Source organism: Bos mutus, chromosome 10 (assembly GCF_027580195.1).
Source record: "Bos mutus isolate GX-2022 chromosome 10, NWIPB_WYAK_1.1, whole genome shotgun sequence".
Lineage (NCBI taxonomy): Eukaryota > Metazoa > Chordata > Mammalia > Artiodactyla > Bovidae > Bos > Bos mutus.
The window spans coordinates 23760782-23782189 of NC_091626.1; the positions used below are offsets into that span (position 1 = coordinate 23760782).

At 44.4% G+C, this 21408-nt stretch overlaps 2 protein-coding genes across 2 annotated transcripts in view; one reads left to right on the plus strand and one right to left on the minus strand.

The window, feature by feature from the left end:
- Positions 1-236: 236 nt before the first annotated feature.
- LOC102286944 (acyl-coenzyme A thioesterase 1) lies at positions 237-8983 on the minus strand. The gene is made up of 3 exons (XM_070377565.1): positions 8398-8983; positions 4892-5094; positions 237-2776 (listed from the first exon to the last, which is right to left on the minus strand). The coding sequence occupies exons 1-3, from the start codon at positions 8981-8983 to the stop codon at positions 2171-2173; spliced, it is 1395 nt and encodes a 464-aa protein (XP_070233666.1). The 3' UTR covers positions 237-2170.
- A 4716-nt stretch (positions 8984-13699) lies between these two features.
- HEATR4 (HEAT repeat containing 4) overlaps positions 13700-21408 on the plus strand; it is a 43392-nt gene continuing 35683 nt past the window's right edge. Inside the window, exons 1-2 of the mRNA XM_014477585.2 lie at positions 13700-19016; positions 19990-20180. Of these exons, the coding sequence (XP_014333071.1) occupies positions 18064-19016; positions 19990-20180 (1144 nt within the window). The 5' untranslated portion in view covers positions 13700-18063. The remainder of the gene's footprint in view (positions 19017-19989; positions 20181-21408) is intronic.

Here is a 21408-nt window from a genome sequence, read left to right on the forward strand (position 1 = left end):
TGATGTACTCTGCATAGAAGTTAAATAAGCAGGGTAACAGTATACAGCTTTGATGTACTCCTTTCCCAATTTGGAACCAGTCTGTTGTTCCATGTCTGGTTGTTGCTTCTTGACCTGCACACAGGTTTCTCAGGAGGCAGGTAAGGTGGTCTGGTATTCCTATCTCTTTAAGAATTTTCCACAGTTTGTTGTGATCCACACAGTCAAAGGCTTTAGCACATTCAATAAAGCAGATGTTTTTCTGGAATTCTACTTGCTTTATCTATGATCCAGTGGATGTTGGCAATTTGATCTCTGGTTCCTCTGCCTTTTCTAAATCCAGCTTGAACATCTGGAATTTCTTGGTTCACATACAGTTGAAGCCTAGCTTGGAGAATTTTGAGCATTACTTTGCCAGCATGTGAGATAAGTGCAATTGTGTGGTAGTCTGAACATTCTTTGGCATTGCCTTTCTTTGGGATTGGAAGGAAAACTGACCTTTTCAAGTTCTGTGGCCACTACTGAGTTTTCCAAAGTGCACTGCTGCTGCTAAGTCACTTCAGTCGTGTCCGACTCTGTGCCACCCCATAGACGGCAGTCCACCAGGCTCCACCATCCCTGGGATTCTCCAGACAAGAACACTGGAGTGGGTTGCCATTTCCTTCTCCAATGCATGAAAGTGAAAGTGAAGTCTCTCAGTTGTGTCTGACTCTTAGCGACCCCGTGGTCTGCAGCCTACCAGGCTCCTCCGTCCATGGGATTTTCCAGGCAAGAGTACTGGAGTGGGGTGCCACTGCCTTCTCCCCAAAGTGCACTATCTGCTAGTAAACAGATTGTATGGAACTCCTTTTCTACTGAATAACCGTCTCTATTTTCCAAGTTTCCTAGGAATTTTTATTACTTTAGATTCAGAAAAACTAAAGAAATCCTATCAGTTAAGACACATATCAGAAGCCATATCTCTCTGAATTCTTTTCTAATTTTCTACTCAATAGTTGGTAGTTTCACTGGTCCCCTACATAAGACATGCCTGTGGCATCTCTATTCCCCCTTTTCTTACCTCCTCCATTGCAAAATAATTTGAAGAGGAAGCCATCTTTGTGTCATTTGAAACACATGGTCTACAGATTTGACTTGGTCATTCATTAGCTGCCAAGTCTCTGATGCTTTTGCTTTTCATCACTCATGTCAGCCCCAGAATTTCTAGAGAAGCTGGATTCTCCAGCTTGGTTAACTAGAGATTTCTTCAATTGTCATGGAACATGCTATTTACAGAAAGTGGTGGAAAGAGAGATATAAAGATAGGAAAGAGGAAGGGGGAGGGCAAATCACACACATATTGTTAACAAACAAGGGAAGGGGTGTAGGCATTTTGAGTTGCCTGTCAGCTCCTGCAAATCTATACCACTAGGTTAAAGCCACAGTTTAAACATGGTTCCAGATCTACACTTTCAACATTAGTGCCCTGAAACCACCCCTACCCTCACACTACAAGTTCAGGAAATCCACTGAAAACTTAGGTAGAAGAAAGAAGAGCCACTTCCTTTCCCTGTGGCTGGGGTTGTTACCCTGCAGAAAGCATGGATGAGCTTAACAAAGAGAGAAGAAACTGGATGTGGGGAGACTGAGTCCCAGCTCTACAAGTACCATGCAAAAATTTTTCTGAGTCTTGGTTTCTTCATCTGTAAAATGGAGATGACACCTGCCTCACAGTGGGACAGAAGAAAAACTACTACTAAGTAGTAATCTAGCTAGTAATTTACAGCTAAAATGTTCACTTTCATTCTTAAAGGAGACACTCAGTCTGATAATATTTTTGATATTTTATATGATTTATATACATATATAGCAAAATCACTTATTAACAAATTATACAAATTCAAGTATAACTGATTCAAGAAACTACTGAGCAGCAATTGTACACCAGGTATTATTCTTCGTTTCAGAACTAAAGCCTTGTCAGTTATGTGTTGTTAGGTATTAAAGGGCATGCTTTCTCCACCTGCTGTGGTGTCTCTGTAGAAATCATTCTCTTCCCAAACAAGTGAAAAAGTATGGAATTTATAAAAATCTTGAAAAATTCTCAATGAGTTCACTTTAATATTGAAGGGGGAAAATGTAATTATAGAAAAAAAACTACACATATACACTCATTGTGGCAGCTGTTCCCAGGATAGATTAGCATAAAAGATCACAGCTTGGCTGGAATTCTCCCCTTTTCCCCACGCAGGTGTTTATGGAAGAAAGTCTGGAGCTGCTGCCACGCATCTACCTGGGCCCTGGCATGAGCCCTGGGCTCCCCTCCCCAGATGACAGGAGTGCCCACAAAGGTGTGCAGGGAAGCCGGGCACAGGGGGAAGTAAGGAGGCTCAATGTAGTGCCCCGTGCCTGGGTAACAGATGACCTGGGGTTTTGCCTTCCCATGGGCCTGCAAGCGTTTAGAGGCCTCGTTAGCATAGAACTCACTCTTCCAGTTGCGGTCATCCTGACCCACAAGAAACAGGAAGGGGCATTCAGCCCTTTCCACAGGAATGAAGCTCTTCTGGTCAGGTCCTTCCAAAGGGCTGTTCAGGACTTCCACAATGTCTACAAAGCCATCTTTGGTCATCTTGATTCGATTTTGGTTGAAACCCACAGGCGGCAGAGTCTCACCTTTGTAGTGTAAGGTTCCCCAGACATTGTGCACAGAGCCGTTGATTATGACGGCCGCAGAGATGCCCTTCAGGAAGGAAGCCATGGAGAGGCAGAGCTCGCCTCCTTTTGAAATCCCAAGCAGCCCAACTCCTGGACCCTTCACCTGAGAAAAGGTCAAAGGGAAAAGGAGAATGAGTCCATGAACAGTGCAGTGTGGCCAGTAGTGTCTGGACTTGAGAGTCGGGGAACTGTGCCTGAATCTGGGCTCTCCCAGTTATCAAGGTCTGCAGCCTTAGGATACTGGCCTATCCTTCCTCTGTACTTGCTTTCCACAATCTCTCCATCACCAATCCTGGTGTCTTCAACAACCAAGTGGAGGACAACTGAATACTTTGGCCTCATAGTCCCTTGACCTCCAAACTTCCAGTGATCTTTTTCTCTCTCCCACCGAAGATACATACTCTCATTGTCATAACCTAAACTGAGTCATCAGTAAGTATATCATCTCCAAGATCTCAGCTTCAAGCATTCTACTCTTTAATCACCCTCCTATTTACCTCCAGTTTAGCCATTCTAGTAGTGCCCACTGCTATCTCTTTGAGACCCTGACCACCATTTCTTCACCATCAGTACCTCTCTCATGTTCTCACTTCCCACCTCATCCAGCTTAGATTTCAAGCTTCATCATTATTTTTACTCTCCTGCAAACACTGTTAACTACTTTAATTGGTCATACTTGCTTGAAAAAGTTCTAACCTCAGTTAAGTGCACTTATAATTCACATCCTCAGGGCCTGCATTTGTGCAAATGAACACTGCTACAGAAAAAAAACACCGCTTGTGGTGACACAACTTATGTTCATGTCATGACCACAAATTTCCAATAAACATCCATGCTGCCCCTTAGTCCTGCCACGCATCACTGATGTTTGCTTTCCACTTCTCTTAAAGACCGTTTCACCTTGTCTCCTCCCTTTGTAAGCCCCTTTAACCCTTATTCCCCATCACTTTCATCCCATCCTACTTTATGGAGAAAATAGAAGCTATCAGGTAGGAACTTGTCCTCATTTCCCCTTCCAAGTGTGCTTAGTTCCACATGAAGCAAGCTCACTGCTTCCCTCCTGTTTCCTAAGTAGCTCTCTTCTTCTCCAAGGCCATCCCTCTGCTTGTCCTTGGGATCTCATCTACTCTCATCCTCAGTGACTTTGCTCCTGCAATGACTTCCTCTCTTTCCTTTGTAACTTTCTTCTCTACTGGCTCATCCCCATCAGTGTACCTCTTACATTTTAACTCTAGGTAAATTTTAGCTCTAGTACCTCTTGCATTTTAACAGTCCCTTGACCTCAAATCCACTCTGACCTAGTTTCTACTCCCTTCACAGCAAAACTTGTGGGAATCTTTGTAGTTATTTTATTTCTTCATTCACTACTCAGTCCTCTCCAGGGTAATTTGCCCTATTCCATAAGCACTACTCTTGTCAATCACCAAACACTTCTGTTATAAATGGCCTTTTGATTAGCCTTTGAACAGCAGTCTTTTTTTTTTTGGTTTGGTTTACAAGAGCACCCTTAACTGATTTCAACCATTCATTTCTCATAAAAACACTGGAAATGAGATATTATTGTCATCTCAGTTTTTGAGAGGAAGAAACAGGCCCCAAGGTCATAAAGCTAGTTAAGTGGCAAAATTAAATCTCAAATTTAACTTTTCTCTATCAAACATATTGTGCGGATTCCACTACACCCCGCCACCTTTTCTAAGAGCTCAAGTGGTTCTATTCATCTTGAAGATGGATTGAATTATAAAATAAGCAAGGTTCATCTTCTATTCCTCTGATATCCTAAACCTCTATTTCCTACTAGCCAGGTTCTTTGCCACCAGGTACCTCTTTAAAACTGAATACTGTGCTCTCAGATGGGCACACTAAGGAGAGGTTTGTTAAACACAAATATTTAAACTGGAGACAGTGATTTCCTTCCCCTTTTCCTCAACTTCCTGGGTCAAACCCAGGGTTCTCAATGTGTCTGGGCTTGTAATGAAATACTACAAAATACTGGAATATAAAATTCCATAATTTCAACCAGGACAACTTTACCAGCAGGAAATCTAGCAGTAATATCTAATCGCATGGAAACTCTCTGGGGAAAGTGACTATGAAAGGTAGTGTGGGTTGGGGGCAGGGAATGGTTGTCAAGAATTTGGTCAAGTTCTATGAAAACCAAGAGCCTTTCAGAGAAGGAGAACTGATATGTAGAACATGAAACTAGAGAAGTTCCAACCTGAGGGTGATTAAGCAGGTAGTTCACAGCTTCTTCAAAGTACTCCAGGTGGAGGTTCTCCAGGCCCTTGGGGAGGTCTTCATAGTTATAATAAGCCAGCGCCATCACAGCAAAACCCTTCCCAGCCAGCAGACTAGCTCGATATTCCAGAAGGCCACCTCCAGCTCCCAAAATGTCCACAATCCCAGGAAAGGGCCCGGGTTCTTGGAAAGAAACAAAACACAAAACTAAACGATACTTGAAACTCTTTTCAGTGGTGGCAAAAGCCATTTTTGCCTATTTGGAGTTGTCAGAGTTTTCTGTTGACAATCAGAAATGCTAAACAACTCAGGTCTTCAAAGGTCCAGACTGTGGCACAGAATGTGGCTAAACCCACATTCCCCTCTATACCCAGTGCCTCAAAGCCGCACAGAGCTTTTCAAAGAGCATGTACTATTTTTGTGAGTAAAAATCAGTTACAGGACTTCCCTGGTGGTATAGTGGATAAGAATCCGCCTGCCAGTGCCAATGCTGGTTCCATCCCTGGTCCAGGAAGATCTCACAGGCTGCAGAGCGGCTAAGCCCCTGTGCTACAGCTACTAAGCCTGCCCCCTAGGGCCCGAGTGCTGCAACTACCGAAGTCTTCCTACCCTAAAGCCTGCATGCCGCTACAACTACTAAGCCCGAGTGCGGCAACTACTGAAGCCCAAGCACCCTCGAGCTCGTGCTCCACAAGAGAAGCCTCCACAAGGAGAAGTCCGAGCACCTCAACGAAGGGTAGCCCCCGCTGAACGCAACTAGAGAAAGCAACAAACCAGCAGGGAAGACCCAGTACAACCAATAAAACAAAAACAAAAAGAATTAAAAAATAAGTTACAGATGGGACTTCCCTGGTGGTGCAGTGGCGAAGAATCTGCCTTGCATGCAGGGGACAGGGTTCCATCATGGGTCAAGGAACTATGATCACACATGCTGAGGAGCAAGTAAGCCCCTGCACCACAACTACTGAGCCCATGTACTGCAAGTACTGAGCCCAAGAGCCACAACTAGAGAGTCCACGCACCTTAAGGAAAGATCCCGAATGATGCAATGAAGATCCCATGTGCTGCAACTAAGATCTAATGTAGTGAAATAAATATTTTTAAAAACTAGTTACAGACAATGGAAACAGCAAAATCACTGCCCTCTCCTGCACCCCCTCCCAAACTGACAATGCCAAATGCTAGTGAGGATGTGGAACAACTGGATGCTTTACACATTGCTGGTAGTGTGAAAATTAGTGAAGGGGAACCTCACAATGGATCTGGAGGACAGAAAGGGAGCTCTCAGCAGTACCACGCCACATCAATTTTAGGAAGGATTGTCGATTACAAATCACAACAGAAGAATCATTAACAGGAAAGAATCATCAGTCACAGGTCCCAACAAAAAAAGATGTACATTGCATCCCTTCCAAGAAACTGACTATCCCAAGAACTCAGCCAGTGAGAAACCACTATCACCCTAAACTGTCACTTTTTGCCAATGGACTTTTGTTCAAAACAACTCCTCCCACCTTCCTCCTTTTTCTCTATTAAATAACTTTCCTCTTCTTGGCTTGTTGGGTTTGCCTATGGTTTTTGTCCTGTCTTGCTTATCTCAAATTGTAATTCTCTGTTATTTCCAAATTAACCCATTTTTTACTAGCCAAGTAACTACCTTTTATTTTTAAGGGCAACAGTGGGGATACACATTGATACATCACTTTGGGGAAAAACTGAGCAATTTCTTATAGAGTTAAACATACTTTATATAGTCAAACATAACTTAGGTTATAACCCAGCAATCTCACTTCCAGGTATTTGCCCAGGAAAAATGAAAATTTGTGGTCACACAAAAACTTAGATGCGTGTTTGCAGTGACTCCAAAGTCTTGGAACTCAAATATCCTCCAAAAGGCAAATGAAATAACAAACTGGCACATCTATTTAATGGGAAACTTCTAAGACACAAGAAGAAGGAGCTACCAACATCTGGAGCAAGAAGAATGAATCTCAAATGTGTTATGCTGGGCCCAAAAAGCTACCTACTGTGTATAATTCTAGTTATTTCACCTTTTCACTATTTACATAAAAAATTTGTAATTACAAATTTTAAGGAATAATTATAAGGCAAGTACTTTATTTTTTATATATATAATTTTATTTATTGACTAGGCTGGGCCTTTGTTTCTGCTCCAACTTTTCTCTAGTTGCGGCGAGCCAGGGCTCCTCTCTGGCTGTGGTGCGAGGGCTTCTCATTTCAGCGCCTTCTCGTTGCTGAGCATGACTCTACAGTGTGTGGGCTTCAGTAGTAGTGGCGCCAGGGCTCAGTAGTTGTAGTTCCCAGTCTCTACAGCACAGGCTCAATAGTTGTGGTGCACAGGCGCAGTTGCTCTGCAGCACGTGGGATCTTCCCAAACTAGGGGTCAAACCCATGTCTCCTGCATTGGCAGGCAGATTCTTGAACCTTAAATTTTTCTTCCTAATGTTTTTCAGTTTTACAGCTTTGCTTCTAACTTTCACAGTATATTAAGATTTAAGAAAGAGTAGATGAATAGCTGTGTTTCTTTTTTAGCAGTATATGCGAGTTCCTTTTCTTCCACATATTGGTCAAACACTGGTAATGTTAGACCTCTAAATTTTGAGAATGTTTAATGTAGTGTGTAGTCTTATTTTGCATTTCCTTCATTCCTAATGAGGATAAGTTTTTTTTTTTTTACTTTTTCATTAGCCAGCTGCTTTTTATGAAATGGTAAAATTAACTGATAGTTCAGAAGATCTCCAGTGGATAGCAAGAGACCCTCCTTCATGCTGTTTTTGTTGTTTGGTTGTTAAGCGTGTCTGGCTCTTTGTGACCCCATGGACTGTAGCCCGCCAGGCTCCTCTGTCCATGGGAATTCTCCAGGCAAGATGACTGCCATGACCTCCTCCAGGGGATCTTCCCAACCCAGGAATCAAACCCGCATCTCTCAGGCTCCTGCATTGGCAGGCATGCTCTTTACCACTAGCGCCACCTGGGAAACCCACCGTATCCCGGAGTTCGCTCAACTTCATATCCATTTAGTGGGTGACGCTATCTAACCATCCCATCCTCTGCTGCCTCCTTCTTTTGCCTTCAATCCTTCCCAGCTGGTCTTTTCCATCTGGTCTTTCCAGCTGGTCTTTTTCTTTGCATCCTTCACGCTAATTTTCTTAAATCTTAATATACCATGGAAGTTAGAAGCAACGTTCCAAAATTGAGAAATTTTAGAAAGAAAATGTTAAAAACTGGAAACTGCCTATAGTTGTTGTTGTTTTCTCCCATTACAACTGTCTTCCCTTTCCTTGAGATGTCATTTCCCTGACCTCTGTTTTGGAGCGAATCACCTTCCCAGCCAGCCTTACGGTCCAGTCCTGTCTCGGGTCCGATCCTGTTTCAGGCCCCACGGACCTTCCGAATGTTATGAGCTACCTACTTATTACCTTCCTCTCTCACAAAGATAGATTAACAAGGAAGCTGGAGGCTCACCTGGTGGCAGGAAGAGCGTGGCGCGCACCCGGCCCGCGCGCACCGGCTCGCGCCGCACTCCGGGCGCCAGGAAGTCACGCTCGTGCACCACCCGGCCCAGGAGCCTTCCGACCCGGGGTTCGTGGTTGTCGAGCACCTCCAGCTCCACGGCGAAGGGCGTCTGCACGTCCCGCTTCACCAGGCGCAGCAAAGGCTTCTCGGGCTCCATAGCCCAGAAGAGCCCCATGGGCTCGAGCCCCGTGAAGCTGCCGCCCAGCGCGGGCGCGCGCTCCAGGTCCAGCAGGCCGGCGGCGTCGGCGCAGTAGCGCGCGTGGGCCCTGAAGAGCGCGCCTTTCTCGTCGCGCAGGGACGCGCGCAGCGTGACCGGCTGCCCAGGCGCCAGGCCGCGCACAATGATGCGCACGGGCTCGTCCCAGCGGCAGCGGCCGGCCGGCTCCAGCGTCACGGTCGTCACCAACCGAACAGTGGTCCAAGAGACTGGGTTACCAGTTCTCAGCTTTAGAGATCCTGCCAACTGCACCCAGGGCGTCGGGCCCCATCGGCAGAATCCAAAGTGCCTCAGGAGAGCCTGAGAGGAGGCCACCATTTTGCGCCTTCTTCAGATTTGGAATCAACTGAAGACGGCTGTGAAGAAAGTTAGAAACAGGTTAGAGATTGGAGAAGGCGATGGCACCCCACTCCAGTACTCTTGCCTGGAAAATCCCATGGATGGAGGAGCCTGGTAGGCTGCAGTCCATGGGGTCGCTAAGAGTCGGACACGACCGAGCGACTTCACTTTCACTTTTCACTTTCATGCATTGGAGAAGGAAATGGCAACCCACTCCAGTGTTCTTGCCTGGAGAATCCGAGGGACGCGGGAGCCTGGTGGGCTGCCGGTCTATGGGGTCGCACAGAGTCGGACACGACTGAAGCGACTTAGCAGCAGCAGTAGCAGAGATTCTCTAGCGGAAGCCTGCTTATTGGCAGGCTAAGCGCCCAATGCGGCGGAGCGGCTGCTGTGTCGTTTGGAGGGCCTCGGAGTCGTGCCAATCAGTGGCCTGCATTTGAAAGCAAGACCGAAAACAGACTCACAGGAACTTTATGCCGCGAAAGAATTCCCTAGCTCTGCGTCTCGGGAGCTGTTTGGCTTGGGCTGCGTGGGCTGTACGAGTGTTGCCCTTGCAGGCACCTGGCACTTAACTCAGTCAGACATGAATGAGCGACTGAACAACAACAAATCTATGGTGCAACATAGACTGAACAACAAAAACACTATGGTGTTTTGCTTGTATATTATTTGTGTATATACTTATTTTTCCACACCATTCCACAACTAACGGGCCTGGTGTCTTACTAGCTGTGTGATCTTACTTTCATTCCTTCAGTTCAGTTCAGTCGCTCAGTCATGTCCAACTCTTTGCGACCCCATGGACTGCAGCAGGCCAGGCCTCCCTGTCCATCACCAACTCCCGGACTACTCAAACTCATGTCCATTGAGTCGGTGATGCCATCCAACCATCTCATCCTCTGTCGTCCCCTTCTCCCCCTGCCCTCAATCTTTCCCAGTATCAGGGTCTTTTCAAATGAGATATGAGTGTAAAAATAGCCCAATGAGGTGATAGTTGTTATTTTGTTTTCTTGAGTCTCATGTTGCTCCTTTTAGGGAAGCATTATCTCCCTCTCACCCTGGACTTCTCACCTTTTCCCACTTTTTCTTAAGCTGTCGATTCCATCCAGTGGTGAATTTTTTAGGAAATTTAACTGCAGACCCCTTCTAAGGTCTCCTACCTGATTTTGCATTCATGAATGTACATGCTTTCTATTAGAGAAAACTTGGAAGTTGTATAAGCTTCAAGGTCACAAAACCTGTTTGCCTCTGTTCCTAATAAAAGCCACCTCCATGAACTTCCCAGACAAGACTTTTTGCCTAGTTTCAAATATTCACAACTCCCGTTTGCTCTAATTACTTTTGTAATAGTTCTGTAGGATACTTCGCAGTATATTTTGTGCACAAGAGTCTCAGAAACAAGAAACTTATGAGCAAATTAAGTCCCCAGAGAAATGAACTGATTTGCTGAAGGTCACACAGCTAGAAAGTGGAAATTCTGAGATTTATACCTTTGCAGTCCAATTCCATCTGAACCATCATTCTTTGCTTCTCACATGATGTTCTAGTTGAGAAGATGTGAGAAACAGAGACTCATATACTATTGGTGGATGCATATACTGGTATGATCTTTTCAGAGCAACCTAATTAAAAATATTTAAAGGATACATTCTCTGATTCACAATTCCACCTCTGGACATTTCACACATTTATAAATGTAAATATTTGGCTATAACAATACTTACCATATCATTGTTTTAATAGAGGAAAAAGAAAATAACAATATAAATTTGGTTTAGTCAGTTTAATTGTGATGCAGTCATATAACAGAAGAGATGTAGCCATTAAAAATAATATAGAATATGAGGAGAAATTTTTCATGACATTGAAAGCAGGTAGAGAACACTTTGTAGACATTATATATATTAAAACATTTTTTAAAAAAAAGACTAGTAGAAAACTACCCTAAACTGTTAGGCTTTGGGGTATTATGGGTAGTTTTTTTTAGTACTTATTTATTTGGCTGAATTGGGTTTTAGTTGCAGCACATGGGATCTAGTTTCCTGACAAGGGACTGAACGCAGGCACCCTGCATTGGGAGAGGAGAGTCTTACCACTGGACCACCAGAGAAGTCCCATATGGGTAGTTTTAATTTTCTTCTTTGTGCGGAATTTCACACACGGCTTTTATAATTAAACAGGTTTTTTTTTTCCCACTGTGGTAATATACAAAGATAAAATTTACCATTTTAAAATGCACAGTTACCTGAGTGTGTTCACATTGTTGTGCAGCCTTAACACTATCTCCTTTTTCATCTCCTAAACTGAAATTCTATACCTATTAACTCATCATTCCTCCTTCTCCACCACAGCCCCTGGAAATCACCATTCCACTTTCTGTAGCTATGATTTGACTGGTCTAAGCACCTCTTAGATAAGTGGAATCGTAAAGTATTTGTCCTTTTGTGTCTGGCTTATTTCACTTTACATGATGTCTTCCAGGTTCGTCCATATATGTAGCGTATTTCTGTATTTTATTCCTTTTGAAGGCTGAATAATATTCTATTATATATGTATACCACATTTTGGTTATCCATCCATCCACTGATGGACGTTTGGGTTGCTTCCACCTTTCGGCTGTTGTAAATATACTATGAACATGGGTGTGCAAACGTCTGTATGAGCCTCTGCTTTCAATTTTTGGGGTATATACTCAAGAGGTGGAATTGCTGGATCACATGGGTATTTTAATTTTTTGAGAAAACTTGACCAGGGTTTTAATACTTAATTTTAAAAATTCTTTCAGTCGTTTCATCTCAGGGAACACATCCATTCACTCTTTTGTGAGGGTGCCAGTGTCTGAGCACAAATTGAGTTGTGGCACTAAAGTCAGTGCTCAGGTTGGTCAGCAAGAGAAGGTGATCACTTGAATAGCACTGCCCCAGGTCAACTGGGCAGAACTTGATGGCCAAAAATTTTCTTTACTCTAAGGACAAATTCTTTTCACAAGGGGAATCCTGAAGACCAGTATTCTGTAGGCCTGGAATTTTATTATTAAAAATATAGGACTTGAAGAATCTCCTTGTAAAAACAGTGTTATTTGCGGGGAGCCGGTGAGGCATTCCACTCGTGACAAAGGTCATGAGGAAGGAGGCTCGGCATACGCAAAGGCGGGATCGAGCCTCAGGAGTCCCCCCGGATATTCTCGAGCATTTTCCCCCAAAAAACCAGAGTCTGCCTACTATATTGCTTTGTGCTCTCACCTCTGACTTTACTGGGGGCTGTCCCCTACCACCATCTCTCTCTCTCTCTGTCAAAGAGTTAACTTACAGCTCCAATTAATAAAGTTCCTGGGCAATTAGGAGTGTTTAAATCCAAACCCCTCAGATGGCTCTCTAACTCGCCTGACAAGTTTACCCGGACTCCTGCAGCTATGCATACGATTGTTTACAGTCTCCTAGTCTCCAGAGGCACGGGAAGCTTAAGATATTCAAATAGATTAGAGCCTCTCAGAGAGTTAAAAACTGTCAGAATAAACTAGTAAAGGATTTCATTGATGAGTCAATGCTTGTTGCCAAGTTTTCACATCCCCTGAATTGTATCCTTGAATGTGTATTAATTAATAGTTGGTATATAGAAAAAATAAGTAGTGGCCTTGGTGTTAGTAACTTTAGACCCTTAAGGTAATAAATTCTTTCTTTGTTGTAAGCCCATTACACATCCGCCCTATAGGAATGCAATTTTATCTTTGGAAGATGGTGCCAAACCTTAAAATAATTACTCTTAGAGAAAATAAGTCTTTGTTGATAAGTCCTTGTCAAGAGTCATAAATGTTAGTAGGCCTTCTGGCCAGAAGATGATGTAAATCACCTAAACCATTTGTATACGATAAATTTGCAGGAAAGAAACCTTGGTTTTTGATAAGAATCAAAGACTGCTGACTTTGCATCCCCTATTATCCTCTATGTGTAACTTAGGGGTATAAAAGCCCCTGTTAAAAATAAAGCTATGGGCCTTGTTCACCAGCGCTTGGTCTCCCCATGTCATTCTTCCCTTTAACTTCCAGCTGAGTCTCCATCTGGAGCGCGGAACCCACCACGCTTACTAATTATGCCTGGGCTTCTAAGACCCACTCGAGAAGGAGTCTAGGGTGAGACACCTTCCGCTATTCGAGAGGGCGCCTGCGGCCTACGTAAGTGGTGCAAACTTCTTGTCTTGAAGTTTTATTGGTCTCCCGCGTAAACCAAGCTACTCAGCTTCTTTTCTCCACTGAATTTTCCTACTGAGCTATCCTCATTCTATTGTTCTCTATATCTCTAATTAGCATATAAATAGTCGCCTAGGCCGTCTCTCCTTCGAATACCCTGGATCAGCCGGGGCTGGTCCTCGGCAGTTATTGGCTGATAACCCAGCCAGAATTTGGGAAGCAGAGGAGATGGAACTGAACTGTGTGAAGGAAGGAGATTAAACAGGAGCAGAATAGAAAGAGAATGGGAAAGGCCCCAAAGACACTCATTCTGCTTTACCATTTGTTTCATTAGGCTGCTGGTCTGAAGCATGCCAGAGCTGGGTGTTCATGTGTTCCCCTGCTTTGTCTCTTTCTCAGTAGGACTTTTGAACCGATGTGGAGGGGATAATATTGAGCTGCATAGACCTAGACATTATTTTTCAAAGGAGGACCGAGAAATCCATTTTGCCACCGATCAGTGAGTACAGTATAATTTCCCAAAGCTCAATTTACAAAGAAAGAAATTTAATAAATAGCTGAAGATACTCCTGGTTGAACCTGTAGGTTCTGTGTGTAGACTTGTGGAATCCTAAAGAGGTGGTTGCCTAGTAACCAATATAAGCAGCTTTGGAATCTAAAACTAAGTCAGGTTTAAGATGGCAAAACCTTATTTCCTGTTGAAGATTGTGTGTGGGAAGCCACTTTGAAGGTAATTTCAAAATACTGCTGCTGCTTCGTCAGTATGTGAAAGGAGCTTATTAGCATCAGATAAATTATGAGAAGCAGTCAGAAGTAGTTGAAAAGATTTTGGATTAGGTGTAAAAGTGTCAGTTTTGCTAGGTACTAACTAGTACTGTGATCTTAGTTACATGTCTTCTCTCTGGACCTCAGTTTTGGCATCGATTAATAAAACAGTTGTGACGGATTGGCTCTGTGCCAGAGTTTCCACAATAATCTTATGAGACAACCCTCTTGGTTTAGTCATTAGGACTTGGCACTTTCACTGCCATGGCTGGGGTTCAGTCCCTGGTTGGGGAACTAAGATCCTGTAAGCCATGCAGCACAGCCGAAAAAAAAAAAAAAAAAGGGGGGAAATGTAAGGAACTTTCTGTTAAGAAAGAGGCAGCAGAGAGAGGGTATTTGAAGTAAGCCTGGTTAAGTGTTCCCTGATCCCACTCTTCTCACTAACTAAGCTTCTTTCATAAATCCCATTGATACCTCCTGGAGCTATAGTTTCTCTAAATTTAATGTGTATAAAAACCTCTGAGATGTTGTTAAAATGCAGATTTCTAGGCTTCACTTGCAGCCTCCTGAGTTAATATTCTAGAGTGTGGGACACAGGAGTCTGCATTTTAATGAACTCCTCAGGTGATCTTGATGCAGAAAGTCTTTTAGCCATATCTAACAAGCACTGTCCCAGAAGCTGAGTGTCCCCTCTTGGGCCCTACCTCAGAACTTCAGAATCTGGAGGTGGAAATGAGAGTGTACTACTTTTTTAAAACTCTCAGAAGATATGGTGCTACGGCTTATAGCATTTCCTTCTGTGGCAGTTTCTACTGCTTTAGTAACAGAGGTAAAAAACAAGATATTATTCTTTTTGTTGCTGTTTAGTTGCTCAGTCATATCCAACTCTTTGCGACCCCATGGACTGTCGTCTGCCCAGCTCTGCTTGTCCATGGAATTCTCCAGGCAAGAATACTGGAGTGGGTTGCCATTTCCTTCTCCAGGGGATCTTCCAGATCCGGGATTAAACACGTGTCTCCAGCATCAGCAGTGAGCCACTAGGGAAGCTCAGTTATTCCTTTTAGCATGCATTAATTAGCCTACTTCAACTATTTCTGCAGAATAAAGGCTAGACCAGGGGGTGAGGGTACAGGACTGGAAAGATGAAAAGAAGAATGGAACTAAATTTGGAACCTCTCAGCACCCATTTTGAGTCTGGATTCTTCTATCAGGTTTTAACTGGAGGCATAAACCTTCTAGCCCCACTCCTGCCTATCCAGTCAGCTTCCTAGAAGTGCAAGAGATGATGATGGTGGTTGCTGTTTACCAGATTACAGGGCCTTGGTCTGCAGTCATGCCAGGTTTGAGTAATTGTATGATGCCATTTATTCAGTTTTTTATGCTGTCCTCGCACAAAAGCACCTGGGACCTGCTACTCTGCTTTTGCTTCTTAAGGTCTATTTGTTGGGAGGGGACCCTGCCTCCGTGTTGGTCCAGGTAACATTTAAGTTTGGATAATATGGAGCTTCCAAACTCCATTTGTAGGTCTTTTTTTCCCCCTCTTAACTACCTAGAGCCCTAGTATTCCTAAACTTTTCCTTTAATGCCCAGTGCATCTAACTGTGGGGTCCCAGAGACTTGCCTTCTAAAGGATAGTACTCTATGTTCTAAATCAATAATAACAGTTTCTCTCAGTTACGTAATACTTTGCAGCTTGCAAAGAACTTTCATACATGTTCCCCTAATTTTTACCTTCATATCAACACTAAATTAGAACAGGTGTCAGACTCTATTTTCAGATTGGTAAACTCAGGCAAACCTTAGAAGACGAGATAGTTGGATGGCATCACTGACTCAATGGACATGAGTTTGAGCAAGCTCTGGGAGATGGTAAAGGACAGAGAGGCCTGGCGTGCTGCAGTCCATGGGGTCCCAAAAAGGAGGACATGACTGAGCGACTGAACAACAAGGCAAACCAGGGTTATTAAATCATTTGCCACGAGTAACCTGGCTGGGAGTTGCAGAATCTGCCTGACAAACCTCTTTTGACCAAATCTTAGAACATTTTGTCCTGTCCCAATTCCTTTACAAAGACATGTCCACATGTGTTTCCTTCTTTTTCAACAAGCCATCATCTTAGATGATGGTAACTATTCCTTGAGAATTTATAATAACTGATAATGATAATATCGTGTTCTTTCTGGGATGATAACATTGTGACCAAAGATTGTATATGTCACAGGCTAAAGGGCTTATATCTGGGGACACCCCAAATCATTCCATATTGGGGCAAAACCAGTCCTCATTCAGTTTTGCAAGTGTTTGGGCTCAAAATGCCCCCTGACTTAGAAGCAAGATACAAACACATTGATAGGTTAAGAATGATGAGATGTTGTATTAGGCAGTACAAAAGGCAGAAGTGCACTAATACTGTTTTCATCTAAGCAGTTCATTTTCCACCAGGCAGAACAGACACTGTGCAAAGAAAAATACCGCCTTGTGAACACGCTTTAGCCTTGCCCTAATTTTTTTTTAATCTGACTTTAAAAAATACTCAGTGCCCTGTGGCTATGTGGCCTTTGTGATTGTGAAGAGATGAAGCAACTAAATTTAATCTTATGCTCAAACACTCAGGGAGGGACATCACATTAATCATGTGTGACTTAGTTTAAGTTAGGTTATTAATTCTGACCTAGTGACAACTATGTCAAAGCTAGCCCTTCACAAAAAGAAACTCACCAAAAGGTCAGATTTAATACAAAGACAGTGGGATAAATCAAGCCCTAAAAACAGCAGGTACTATTTCTGGGTGTTGTGAAGGGAAGAGAGAGGAGTCAGATCTAGGCTAAAGGGTACCCTGTGCACAGGGCAGGAAAGGCAGGAGTTGGCACTCAGCATGACAGGAAAATGATCTCACTTTCATGATTACATGTTGGGTGGGGAGGCCCTACCTGCCCCTGAAAATGGCAAGGCCAACACAGTGCCATGGTGGGGAGTGGAGTTGAGCATGGGCCAAAGCCAGTGTGGCACAGAGTTAAGTGCTCTGAGGTTGGATCTGTTAGCTGACTGTAAAGTCTGACTCTTCTATTTATGGCCAGTGTGATCTGAAGTAATTTACCAACCCCTCTGAGCCTCAGCTTCTTCCCACAAGCAATAAAGACCATAATATCAACCTGGTGTAAAGCTCTTAGCAAAGTACTCTATAGCTATCAATTATCGTTATTAGGCTAAGGAAGTGCTTCAGAAGGAACATTTCTTTAAAAAAAAAAAAAGCACGAGCATCAGGCATTTGTCCTCTATAGAATTTTCCTTGCTAGCTAAAACCCAGAAACAGCTTGCCCAATAGTCAAGAGCTAAGGTGATTTATCTCCTTGATAAAACATTCTGCAGCTGTAAAACATTTTAACAGTGAAGACAGTGTAGCAATATGGAAAAGTACTGGGTGATACTGAAAGAGCAGACTGGAGATACTGTCCTTATGGTGCTGTTAAGGAGTCAAATACTTAATGGCACAAGGTGTCACAGGGTAAAAGTTAAAATAACTGAAATGGACTAGGTGAGGTTTGTAAATTTGTGTGACATGGAGGCCTGGATAGGTCAACAAAGAATTACAGAGTAGGCAGGAACTGAGCTGTCCTGGAAGAATGGACAGAATTTCATGTACAGGACACAGAAGGATGTATCCTTCTGTGACGGACTTGTGATGGACACTCAGAGAAGAGCTAAAGAGTCAGGAGGAGAGGTTATGTCAGGACAAGGTCATAAACAGGTCATACTCAAGGAGAGCCCTGAATGCCAGGCTATGTTGTCTGAACTTTGCACTGTAAGTTTTTTGAACAGGGATAAAGCCATGTTTGGGGGAAAACTGGAAGCATGAGATACTGTTAAAAGGTAATAATCTCTCAGGAGATGAGGGGCTGAGCTTTGGGACAAATGTGAGAACCAGAAGCAAAGGCCTGACACAAGGAATATTTTGATTGTTGCAGCAACTCTTTCTTTTGTCTTTCTAACTCACAGGGCTTCTCCCTGCTCCCTCATCTCTTCTCCAAGTCTTTTCTTACTGACTGCTATGGGCCACCAACTTCTACTGACCTAGAGCTCTTATCAGTTCCTCCCGTCCCCTTAACAGATGCCTGGTCATGCCCCCAGGCCCTCTTCTGGACCAGACAGCCTGGAAGGAGGCATTTGCTGGGAAACAATGACTAGAACGGAAAAGGGAAAGACCATTCTTCCACACCGTTTCCCTCAGTCACTCCTCCCACGGCTGGGATGGGGCATGATTTTCTCCAATGTAAAACCAAGAAACAAAAAGGAATGTGCCTCCGTTTCCGGTGTGCCTCCAGTCTTCCACTTCAGCCCACAGCACTGTGCACACCTCAAGAACAAATACCTGAACAAGGCCAGTGCAAACCTGACGTTTTCTCAGGAGGTGGTGTGGCAGCGAGGGCTGCCCAGCGTCCCTTACAGCCAGTACAGCTTTGACCATCTCTACGACGCCAGTGGCATCATTCAGCCTCGCCAGGTCAGGAAGGCCCGGCCTGAGAAGAAGCCCATCTGCCTCAAGGTCTCGGATTCTCCAGGTCCCCCAACAAAGGTCACCTCCCAGGCTATGAAGACAGAAAGCTATGCCAATCTTACAAAACTGAAGAAGTCAAAGCCAGCTAGTGCAGGCCAGGAGGCATCTAGCCCCCTCAGTCTTCATCCAAGTGGGGAGCTGGACATGCTGGACCTGTCACTTGCTCCAGAAGTGAACCTGGAGGAGAGGGAAACCTGGCTTCCGCCTCCTGAGAAGGAGGCCAGAGCCTGGGAGGCCGTGGTGCTGGAAAAGCTGAACAAGCGCACTGCCCGATGGATCCAGAACAAGCGTCCTCCAAGGCCAGGGGTGTCCACCAGTAAGTGGCAGAGCTTCTTGCGCCAACAGTACGACTGGAGCCATATCCGCGACGAGCTCACTTCCTCCAGTGACCTGGACCTCTTGAAACAGCTGGAGGAAGAAGAGACGGCAGAATTTGAGGGTCGAAGTGTCGTCCTGCCCACCCAGGAGGAAAAGAAGCCAGAGCTGCTGCTTCCCGTCTATTATCGGTAGGCTAGCCAGGGCCTCGGGCATGCCTTTGAGAATCCCTGGTTCCCCTTCAAGGACTCCCAGGTGGGCTCGCATTCCACATTGCAGAACTCTCCCATTAATCTCTTGTGTTTTCCACCACCAATCTACTAAGACTTCCACAAAGTAAGATTTCTCAACCTCGGCCCTCTTGGTATCCCGGGTTGGATAATTCTGTGTTGGGGGCAGCGGCCCTGTGCACTGTAGGATGTTTGGCAGCATCCTACTGGAAGCCAGTAGCACTCTCTCCCTGTGACGACCAAAGATGTCCCCAGATGTTGACACATGTCCCTCTGAAGGACAAACTGCTCCCAGTTGAGTACCACTGCCTTTAAAGGAAGGAATTCTTAGCCTTTCCCAGCAGAGCCATTCTGCTGTTCCAGGTACTAACCAGGGGCTCCTAGAAATGTGTCCGTGGTGAGAGTGAGGAAGGCAGAGACCTCGTGGTTCTGAGGTTTGGTCCCACCTTACTCTGAATAAGGAGCCAGTGTGTCACTCACTCAAAAACTGACTGGCAGCAGGATGGAGAACTAAACAAGCTGAGAGAAGAGGAGGATTGCTATGCATTTCTCACGTGGCTTCCTTTTCATTTATAACTAGAAGGAAGACTGGAGCTGTAACAGCCCTGATTCCTAGAAGTGAGCTAAAAAATAAGTGGCCAAAAAAAAAAAAAAAATAAGTGGCAATATTTATTCCTTCATTTATTGCACAAATACACATTGCACTCCCACTACTTTCCAGGCACTCTGCGAAGTGCTGGGAATACAACGTAAATGAGACAGCTGGGACCTATCCTTTAAAGAGCTTACAGTCTGTCCACTGAACAACCACACATGAGAGATAAAGTGAGGTCATGGAGGAGGTGGGCTCCCTTCCCCAAGTCCAGGCACCCTCTAAGGGCACCGATTTTAAAGCTACCTGTCCTCCCTTTCTCCCCCTCTCAATCCTTCCAAGACTGCCAAATTACTTGCCGCAAGTGCAGATAGCTGAAACCATGCCTGGCATGAATAAGACGGCTGAGGAAATAGATGAAAAGGGGAGCCTCTACAAGCCCCCAAGCCAGAGCCACGTTCGACAGGTGAATCCCCGAGCTGGAAAGTTTGCTTACTCCACAGACAACACCTTTGAACAGGAGATTTATTTCGGTAATGGAGCTGGGGTCCTGTAGTCGGGGCTGAGGGGACATGGAGCAGGGAGGTGGAAGGTAGCAGGGAGCTGGAGGCGTCATGGATGTGGATGAGAGGCCCTGGATGAACCAGGTGTTCATGGGAACATCTCCTGGTTAACTAACATGGGAAGGTTTTGGGCAGGGGGTAGGGGGATGGACGGTGGGGATAGGGAGTAGGTATCCAATGGGGACGGGACTTCTTCTTCCCCATCTCTTATGCTTCTTCTTCTTCCCCTCATGCTTACTGAGGAGGTAGTGGAGGGTAGGATGGCAGAGCAAGCAAGATGTGGCTTTGGGAACAACCTACCTCTTCTCTGCACACCCTTATCCCTTCTCTCACTGAGATTATTCCCCCACTGAGGTGCTGTGTTCAAAGAAAAATCCTAGACTTTGGAGATCTGAGTTTAAATCCTGGCTTAGCCCCCTCCTCCTAACCTTCAGCAAATTATAATCCCTGTGAGCCTCATGTACCTTATTTGTAAAACAATATCAACTAAAATGCTCTTCAAAGAGATGGGAACTATATAGTGCTTCTCACGCAGTGCCCACCAGCTTCCCCATCTGTCCCACTAGCTTTTAGATGCCTGGGCTTCCGGGATACACAGTCTAGGCCCACATGCTCCAAGTTGTTTCTTCTTCCCTACCCCCATCTTGTTCCTAAACTGCTTTCAACTGAAAGTCTTCTTAAAGTATTTAACAAAATTATTCAGATGAAGGTATTTATGACTGCTGAGAGATGAATTAGGGAAATCTTCATTAGTGTCTAGCTTTTCACAGGGGACAATACCTGTAAGTTAGGTTCTGACTTGGTTTCTGGGCCATTTTGAGGCCACCAGCTCATACTTCCAAGCAACAGTCACCTTCAAGGGATGTCCCCGAAGCACAGTAGCCGTGAGTACCAGAGGCTAGAGTAGGGCAAAAGGAAACTGGGTCTCCTGTGTGCTTCTTGCTGAATCCTTTCTCCATCGTCCCCATTAACCAGGCATACCCACTACCTTGCTTTACTTATAGTTTGCCATCCATGTATATATCAACATGCAATAATTTTTATTTAGCATTTTAAAACTTCATATGAAATTAGATCATTTTGTATTTGATTTGGTTTTTTAAATGGAATTTTTTGGGGGAAATAAAAGGAAATTCGGTCTGATCCTGGTGACCAAAAACCCAGGAAGAGAGGAGGAGGGGGTTCTAAGGACTCATTA

Bases quoted from the DNA above. Each gene is read 5' to 3' on its own strand.
- LOC102286944 (XM_070377565.1), bottom strand. From the start codon at position 8,983: ATGGTGGCCTCCTCTCAGGCTCTCCTGAGGCACTTTGGATTCTGCCGA. The intron at 5,095-8,397 runs GTGAGCCTCCAG...TTTCTTTCCAAG, and splicing joins CACGCTCTTCCTGCCACCAG to AACCCGGGCCCTTTCCTGGG. The intron at 2,777-4,891 runs GTTGGAACTTCT...ACCTTTTCTCAG, and splicing joins ACCTGCTTAATCACCCTCAG to GTGAAGGGTCCAGGAGTTGG.